The sequence below is a fragment of the Oryctolagus cuniculus genome, chromosome 2 (genome assembly GCF_051225735.1).
Source record: "Oryctolagus cuniculus isolate XC-2025 breed Fujian yellow rabbit chromosome 2, ASM5122573v1, whole genome shotgun sequence".
Classification (NCBI taxonomy): domain Eukaryota; kingdom Metazoa; phylum Chordata; class Mammalia; order Lagomorpha; family Leporidae; genus Oryctolagus; species Oryctolagus cuniculus.
This window is the reverse complement of record NC_142868.1, coordinates 11,508,493-11,517,889: the sequence shown is the minus strand read 5'-3', so window position 1 is coordinate 11,517,889 and position 9,397 is coordinate 11,508,493. Positions and strand designations below refer to the sequence as shown.

General features: G+C 52.0%; 1 protein-coding gene across 4 annotated transcripts in view; it reads left to right on the top strand.

Moving 5' to 3' along the window:
• The first annotated feature begins 846 nt into the window (after nt 1-846).
• Nucleotides 847-9,397, top strand: part of TAPT1 (transmembrane anterior posterior transformation 1) — a 68,498-nt gene continuing 59,947 nt past the window's right edge. The window contains exon 1 of one of the 4 annotated variants that reach the window (XR_016229776.1): nt 847-1,768. Coding sequence is in view for 2 of the 4 variants with exons in the window: in XM_089326969.1 (XP_089183095.1) it covers nt 1,412-1,768 (357 nt within the window). In the remaining 2 variants the exon portion in view is untranslated. The remainder of the gene's footprint in view (nt 1,769-9,397) is intronic. The other 3 variants (XM_089326969.1, XR_016229775.1, XM_051830318.3) reach the window with 3 other exon arrangements.

The window sequence follows — 9,397 nt, the reverse complement described above, 5'->3', positions numbered from 1 at the left end:
ACTATGAAAGATCACAGAACAACAGAATCTGAGCTGCAAGGAACCTTAGAGACCATGAAAATTTCGCTACCCTTTAACCTTCCTAGCAAATGAATACAAAGATTTCACCAGGGCATTTGTTTTTGATTGGTGTTGTCAGGCTCAGACTTCCATGGAGGGTCGTCACTGCAATCAAGTTCCCACCTGCTGACCTGTTCCAGTGTCTCTCTCTCCCTCACCTACCTCCCCCCCCCACCACCACCACCCCGACCCCTACCCCCGGAGCTGCTGTCAAGCTGTCCCCCACGTGCTACCGCACCCAGGTCACTCTGCGGTAAACTTGCCTGGAGTTTGAAATCAGGCAACTTGCAAGGGACCAGAGAACCTTCAGTTCTCTCTGACGAATTTTGCCCCATCAGGCTTGACTCTGGCTTTCGAGTGTAGTTCTAAGGACCGAGTGCTGAGCGTTGGCGGAGATCTGTTTCTGCTTTTACTAATCAAAAGGCTACAGGTAATTTGCAAAGCTGGCAGGCGGGAAATCGAAGTGTCACTGTCCCCCTCACTGGAGAGGCAGCAATCACACGGGCTGCGGGTGGCAAATGTGCCCGTGCCCAGGGCCCTTTCCCTTCCACGACCCCGGCAGCAGGTGGTCTCAATGCCATGCTCGAAGGGCAGGTCCAGCCCCACGTAAAGCAGTCGCCCCAGTGTCGAAGGGCGGACACTGTGGCGGCCTCCTAACCCTAATCCCGAAAGACAGTGTGCAATGTCCAAGGGCGCTTAAACGCTTAAAGCGTCCTGACCTGCGCGCTGTCCCCAGGCCAGCCGCTTCCCTCGGCGCCCCCACCTGTTGGGAAGCTCCCCTGAGCTCTTTCTTGCCCAAGTACTTGGGAAACTGTCGAACGGACACCCAGAGGCCAGGGAATGTGACAGAGGACCATCAATATGCAGAAGAAATGGAGCCAAGAGAGCGCACACGCGGGGCCGGCGCTCGCGGGAGTCGCGCAGCTGGAGCCGGGCCCCGGCCGCGGCGCCAGGACTGCCAAGGCCGGCCCGGCGGCGGCGCCGGCGCACTCCGGACACCGAGCCTGCAAAAGGGGCCCCGGGCCGGCGGCTGAACAGCTCGCAGACGGCGGGCAGCGGGCGATGCAGCCACCGCCACCCCGAGGCTCCGCGGCCACCGCCGCGCCAAGCCCGATGCCGCCGGGACTGCGACCGGAGCCCCGGAGGCGCTCGCTCTCCCCGGCAGCGCGCTCCGACTTCATGGAGCCCGGCAGCGCGCCCCGGCCAGCCGAGACCTCCGCGGCGAGGGAAGCCACCTCTCGGCACGGCGAGGGCAGGAAGAAGATGGCGGCGGCCGTGGCGGCGGCGGCGGCGGCCGCGGCCTCGCACGCGCCTCTGACGCCAATGGCGCGCGCCGGCCGGCGGACTGCGGATGGCGGCGGCGGCGGCGGCGGCGGCGGCGGCCCGGGCTCCGGCGAGGGGCGGGGCGAGGCGGGGAGGGGGCCGGCCGGAGGCGGAGGCCGGGCCGGAGGCTGGAGGGAGGCGGCGGGGACAATTTGTTGTGCTCGGAACATGGCGGGCGTCGGCGACGCTGCCGCCCCGGGAGAAGGCGGCGGCGGTGGCGGTGGCGGTGGCGGCGGCGCGGACGGCCCGGAGCGAGACCGCCGCGGCGAGGCGGAGCAGCCGGGCGGCAGCGGCGGCCACGGGCCCCCGCCGGCGCCTCAGCACACGGAGACGCTGGGCTTCTACGAGAGCGACCCGCGGCGGGAGAGGCGCCGCGGCCGCGCAGGTGAGGCGGGCGGGCGGGCGGCTCTAGGCCGCGGCGAGGGCGCCGAGGGGCTGACAGGGGCCGCCGGGGCCGCCGGGGACTCCGCCCGCGGGCAGCGCGGCCGCCGCCGGGGCCGTGGGCGCCCGAAGGCTCCGGAGGCTCCGCGGCCGCTGACAGCTCCCCGGGCGGCCGCCGCGCGCGATTCCGCGGCCCCTGGGGCCAGCGCCGGGCGAGGGGTGCCGCCGGGGAAGTTGTGTCCCGGGTCCGGTCACTTGGTGGACAGGCGTCCCCCACGTCCTGGCGAGCGCAGCAGTGAGGAGCGCACGGCCGATTTCCTGATAGTGTTCCTGCCAAGGTGACTTCTGCGTGTGTGTGCGTGTGTGCGTGTGTGCGCGCTGTATTTTAAGAGAACTTGAGCCTTAGAAACCTGTTAACTTGCCCTCCAAATAGATTCCTCCCAGCCGCAGCTGACTGCGTGGCGATGACCATGAAGTTCAGTGTAGTTCTGCCCAGAACAGGAATATTCAGCGCTCTTTTAGAATCTTACGCGTGAACTTTGCCTGAACTGAAAGTGCCACATGGAAAAAATAGCTACCGCTTCCGAATCCTACTGAATCAGTCCCCGATTTTAAGCATATTCTTAACGGTATTGCGACTCCTGGCAGTTGGGGGCTCTTACTGTGGTTTAAAGAATTATTTAGAATTCAGTTCTGTAAGATTTTGACGCGGATGGCTCGTTGAATACGCCGGTGATGGTATTTTCATTTTTCGGTAATTCTAAGTTTTGAACAGTTAGCTCCATTACATTTCTTACAATGAAAAATTGCTTCTTGTGCTCCGCATAGGGGCTGTATTAGCTTTCCTGCAGTTCATGCTAATAAATGTTTAACTGCTAAGGCTTACTGCTTCTTTGATTGGACTTGGGTGTTGAAATGCTAGGAGTATTTTTAAAGACAATGGCTAATCACATCAGACCTTAACTGTTTTGCTAATTCACAAACCTGGGTGTCAGATTTTTGAAGAGGTGCATATCTTTGAAATATTAAGTACCAGCTGTTCCTTGTTCAGTCTTTTTCTTTCAGCCACTTAAGAGTTCCCTTTATTTGGTTTCATTGTCACTGTTTGCAAGAGTATTTACTTTCTGAATTGGCAGGCTGTAAGTTAAGACAAAGTATTAAGTCCCTCGCTGCCTGTTTGCTTGCATTGTGTATTGAAAGCACTCTAGTGCACATAGAAACAGATGTGGCCAGGTTTCACTATCATTTCTTAAAAATATGTCTGAATTTCAGAAAAGCCAACATTTTTAAAGCCTTGTTGTTGTTGAGAGTCTTTGATGAGCTCTGGGAGTCAGATCCAGCTCTCCTTCCCTGGCTGGCCCGGGATGGGTATGGATACCTGCACTTGTGCCCATTCTTCACCAGCATGGTTCTCCGAGTATGCTTCACTTAGCGAGGTTAAAACGGAACTTTTAACCCATGGCTGCGGGAAGACTCTTCCAGCTGTAACTGTTGGAGTCGTCCTAGTGTCCCCTGTTACGTCAGTTTTGTGTGAAGAGATGGCAGTGGTCATCCTTGTTTGGCCACTTCTCACAGGCCTTGGGGTCAGGACCCCAGTGAGCATCCCAGGAACCTTGTGGCGGTGTTGCTCCACCCAGCCTTCTCTCCCGAAAGGTGACTCTGCCCATAGGTCTCAGAGCTCTTGGCCCTGTCAGCGCACCTGTAGCTCTGAAGCCTTCGGTGGAAGCTCCCCCAACCAGAAGTTAGAATTATTTGGGCTGTTTTTCCACTGCTGCCTCCCATTGCTTCGTAAACTTTCCTCCTTGCCTTTTTTTCTAGAATTTAAAAGCTATATGCTAAGGGTAGGCCTGGCCCTGAGGGCTGTAGGGTGGCACCACCTAATGTCACAGCGAAATTTCTACCTGCTTCGAACTAGTCTTGCAATACTGGCATAAGGGTTGCTCTCCGGTGTTCCTGTCCAGGTAGTACCTCTGATGCCGTAGCAGCCCTGCCCGGGAGCTCTAGTTCCCCCTGTGCACAGGTTAAGGCCACTTTGTCTTTCTTTTTTGACAGTCACAATCTTAGTGACCTGACCATCAGTTAATTCCATAGTCCCCTTTATCATTTCCCCCACAGAATTGAGGGCTCCTATAAATAACACATGTGCTGGTCCGCCCTGACAGCCTACAGTTCCTACATGACTGTACAGACTATGTGTTTATCCTCGTTTTCCCTCTGAAATATATGCATATATTAGCTTGAATGTGTATAGCTGTGTATACCATACACGTGTAGCTACATCACAGTATCTTTGTTTCTTTCGAACTCTTTTATCACATAGTTCTCAGAACTTCCTTCCCGACTGGCTGGTGCGCAGCAGTGGGCTGAAACTTGCCCCGAGTACAAGTGCCTGCACTTGACGTGGTTAGAAAAGGATGGATATTCTACTCATCATTCCCATTTTCTTTCTTTCAGGATGGACATTGTGTATTCCACTGTTCCCTGTGTGCTTCCTGGCCTTGAACCCTGGGTACAGTGGTTATCAGTAGCTGTAGATTCACCTCTCTTTTTTTTCCTACTCTTAAAATGCTTGCAATTTCTGTTGTCCTTTTTGGCATAAGACTGGATCATCAATGCTCCATGTCACTGTGTTTCTGTGCTTGTTCCCCTTTTTGACGCACCTACACAAGCCCCAGGTGGAAGGCTTTCTGTGCAGCCATATTCCCACTCAGGTCCAGCAGGTCAACTTTGAACTAAGAATTAGGCAATCTGTGTGCTTGGCTTGGCTCGGTTGTTAAATTGCTTTGAAGAGTCTGAGATTGCTTGCCCAATCCACTTGGCTCTGTTTCATAACACCACTACCAAAGAGTTTGGAATCTGAGGTTAGTTCTGGTCACAGTGAAGGCTTGGGTAAACTAAGTCCGACACCTGTGGCTGAGGATGAAACAAAACCTGGCTAATGCAGGCGTTGGAGGTGCCTAGGGGTAGGTATTGCATGTGAACCAAGAGCCGAAGTAAGGTCAAGGTGAAGAATATTGTGTCTAATGGTGACTGTATTTTTCCCCTTTTTTAATGAATTCTGGAGTCCTAGAGCTTAAACTTGTTACTCATCCTTTTGCTTCTCTTCTCTGCCTTTACCTGTTGGTAGGCCACTTGCTTTACCTCCATGAGCGACTGAACAGGGGCAGGAAGGATGATGAAACCCATGCAAGCCACCTGATCACCATTTTAACAGTTCTCACAGAAGATTTTGAGTGAAGCAAAGATTTTTTTTTAAAAGATATTTTATTTGAAAGAGTTACAAAGAGAAGGAGAGGTAGAGAGAGAGAGAGAGGCCTTCCATCTGCTGGTTCACTCCCCTAGTTGGCCGCTATGGCTGGAGCTATGCCGATCTGAAGCCAGGAGCCAGGAGCTTCTTCTGGGTCTCCCATATAGGTACAGTGACCCCAGGACTTGGGCCATCTTCTACTGCTTTCCCAGGCCATGCAGAGAGCTGGATCGGAAATGGAGCAGCCAGGACTCAAACTGGGCCCATGTAGGATGCTGGCCCTACAGGCAGCAGCTTTACCTGTTTTGCCACAGCATCGGCCTCTGGGCAAAGATTTTAACTAGTCCTATTCTGTATGTCCTAGTATTTGTGTAATTGGAAATTTGTTACATTCTTCTTTTTTTTGTGTGTGTTTAAAGATTTATTTATTTACATGAGAGTTAGAGAGAGAGAGAGAGAGAGAGAGAGAGGTCTTCCATCCGTTCATTCACTCCCCAGATGGTTGCAACAGCTAGAGCTGAGCTGATCCGAAACCAGGGGCCAGGAGCTTCTCTGGATCTCCCAGGCAGGTGCAGGGGCCCAAGCACTTGGGCCGCCTTCCACTGCTTTCCCAGCACATTAGCAGGGAGCGGGATCAGAAAAGCAGCAGCCAGGACTTGAACCAGCGACCATATGGGTTGCTGGCACTGCAAGCAGATGCTTAACCTACTACACTACAGCACTGGCCCGTTACATCCTTCTTACAAATACTCTTTTTTTAAAATGTGTTTTCCTTTACTCAGTCGTCACCTTCCATAGAATATATCACAGATACTTCTCTGGCCCCAAGCTCTCTTGATAGATTATTAAAGATTGATCCTGAGGTGGTAAAGCAAAATTAGCTCCTTCTCATCTGACAGACTGTTGCTCTACTTTTAAAATTCTTGCTTGCTTTACTTGATTAGTATATATATGTGAAGGGTCTTCAAAAAGCTCACGGGAGGGGCCAGCATTGTGGCACAGAGGATTAAATGACTACTTGAGATGCCAACACCCCTACTAAGAGTGCTGGTTCCATTCCCAGCTATACTACTTCTGATCCAGTGTCCTGCTAATGTGCCTGGGAAGTCAGTGGAAGACGGCTCAATACTTGAGCTCCTGCCACCCACATAGGAGACCTGGATGGAGCTCCTGGCTCCTGGCTTTGGCCTGGCACAGCCCTAGCTGTTGTGGGCAATTGGGGAGTGAACCAGCAGATGGAAAATCTCTCTTTCTGTGTCTCTGTCTCTGTCTCTTCTTCTTCCTCTCCAATGCTCTGGCTTTCAAATAAATGAATCTTAAAAAAGTTTATCAGAGGGTCCAGTGCTGTGGCATAGTGGGTAAAGCCGCCACCTGCAGTGCTGGCATTCCATATGGGCGCCAATAAATCCCAGCTTCTCTACCTCTGATCCAGCTGTCTGCAGTGGCCTGGGAAAACAGAAGATGGCCCAAGTTTCTTGGGCCCCTGCACCGTGTGGGAGACCCAGAAGAGGCTCCTGGCTCCTGGCTTCAGATCAGCGCAGTTCCAGCCATTGCAGCCAATTGGGGAGTGAACCAGCAGATGGAAGACCTCTCTCTCTCTGCCTCTTTTTTTCTAACTCTGACTTTCTTTTTTTTTTTTTTTTTTTTTTTTTTGACAGGCAGAGTGGACAGTGAGAGAGAGAGACAGAGAGAGAAAGGTCTTCCTTTGCCGTTGGTTCACCCTCCAATGGCCGCCGCTGCAGCCGGCGCACCGCGCTGATCCTGGCAGGAGCCAGGAGCCAGGTGCTTTTCCTGGTCTCCCATGGGGTGCAGGGCCCAAGCACCTGGGCCATCCTCCACTGCACTCCCTGGCCATAGCAGAGAGCTGGCCTGGAAGAGGGGCAACCGGGACAGAATCCGGCGCCCCAACCGGGACTAGAACCCGGTGTGCCGGCGCCGCAAGGTGGAGGATTAGCCTATTGAGCCACGGCGCCGGCTCGTAACTCTGACTTTCAAATAAATAAATAAATCTTTAAAGAAAGTTAATCAGAAATATGTATTATGAAAGAATTGCGTAGGATTTCAAGATTTGTTTTGTCCCCAAATTTACTTACCTCTTTTTTTTTCATTTTTAAGAATAAAAGACTGTTTATTTTCATATATTTAAAAGACAGAATGACAGAGATCTTCCTTCTGTTGGGTAACTCTCCAGATGCCAAACCCAGAAGCCAGGGACTCCATTCAGGTCTCTGGTGTGGGTGGCAGTGGCCGAAGCACCTTAGCTGTCATCCCTTCCTTCCCAGGCTCACTAGCAGGAAACTGGATTGGAAGTGGTACAGCTGGGACTTGAACTAGCACTCTGATACTGTGTCTCAGTGCCTACCCCTAATTCCCCTTTTAATTCCATTTGTCCACAGACTTTTAAAGTACTCTTTTAAGTTTTTTTTTTTTTTTAAATATTTATATATTTGAAAGTCAGAGCTAGAGAGAGAGAGAGAGGGAGGGAGGGAGAGAGAGATATAGATAGAGGACAGAGATCTTCCATCTTTCACTCCTCAAATGGCCACAATGGCCAGAGCTAGGCCTCTCTGAAGCCAGGAGCTTCTTCCAGGTCTCCCGTGTAGATGCAGGGGCCCAAGCACTGGGACCATCTTCCACTGCTTTCCCAGGCCCATTAGCAGGGAGCTGGATTGGAAATGGAGCAGCCAGGACTCAAACTGACGCCCACATGGGATGCTGGCGCTACAGGCAGAAGCTTAACTTCTACATCACAGTTCCAGCCCTGTACGCTTGTCGCTAAATACTGAACAGTTACTTATTTTGCTCTTTGATCTGTTTAATATCTTGGCTTCTTAAAATGTTTAAATTCAGGCTAGCAGCTCATTTGTACTCCAGTTTTGGAAATGCTTATAACAGAAGTCTCTAGAAAGACTATATGGCACTGACAGTCCATCAAGTGATAATTCTGTTCTCATCTTTAAAAAAAAAATGTTTTAAAAAATCTTATTTGGGAGATTGGGGCCAGCACTGTGACATAGTAGGCTAAGCCTCCACCTGCAGCACTGGTATCCCATTTGGACACCAATTTGAGTCCTGGCTGCTCCACTTCCAATCCAGCTCTTTGCTGTGGCCTGAGAAAGCAGTAGAAGGTGGTCCAAGATTTGGACCCTGCACCAGCGTCAGAGACCCAGAAGCAGCTCTTAGCTCCTGGTTTTGCATGGGCCATTTGGGGAGTGAACCAGCGGATGGGAATCTCTATCTCTCTCTCCACCCCGCCACCGTCTCTCCCTCTGTCTGTGACTCTCTCAAATAAATAAATAAAATATTTAAAAATATATTATTTGAGAGAGAGAGATAAAAGACTGACAGCGCTCATCTGCTGGTGTATGCCCCAGATGCCTGTAACAGGCGGAGCTGGGGTCGGGGAGCCAGGAACTCAGTCTCCATCTCCCACATGGATGGCAGGAATACAATTACTGGAGCCATCAGCACTGCCTCCCAAGATCTGAATTGGAATTGAAGTCAGGCACTCTGTTATAGAGCATGGGCATCGTGACCACTCCCTGTTCTTTGTAATCTTTTATTTGTTTAAAAAAATGTTTGTTTGCCGGCACTGCGGCTCAATAGGCTAATCCTCTGCCTAGCGGCACCGGCACACTGGGTTCTAGTCCCTGTCGGGGCGCTGGATTCTGTCCCGATTGCCCCTCTTCCAGGCCAGCTCTCTGCTGTGGCCCGGGAGTACAGTGGAGGGTGGCCCAAGTCCTTGGGCCCTGCACCCCATGGGAGATCAGGAGAAGCACCTGGCTCCTGCCATCGGATCGGCACAGTGCGCCGGCCGCAGCAGCCACTGGAGGGTGAACCAAAGGCAAAAGGAAGACCTTTCTCTCTGTCTCTCTCTCACTGTCCACTCTGCCTGTCAAAAAAAAAAAAAAGTTTATTTGAAAGGCAGAGTGTCGGGGGATGGGTACAAACAGACAGATCTTCCATCTGCTGGTTCATTCGCCAAATGCCTATGATGACCAGACCAAAGCTAGGAGCCAGGAACTTCGTCTTGGGCTCCCAAATGGGTGGCAGGAGCCCAAGCCTCTGCTGGTTTCCCAGGCGCATCAGCAGGAAGCCAGATCAGAAGCAGAGCAGCAGGACCTCAGACCAACAGTGCCTTAACCTGCTGTGCCACAACACCACCCCAATCCTTTACTTTTTAGCCCCGTGACCTTGGGAAAAGTCACTGCCCTTTTGTACCCATTTTCCATCTGTAGATTTGTGAATTACCTACCTTTTACTTCCCCAAATGGAACTCTGTACACAAATTTTTGAAGGCTTTAAAAACTTCAATATACTGTATAAAATGGTTCCCCTACTTGTATTTTGACTTAGGAGTGTAAAATTGCTTGTGTATTGATTCCC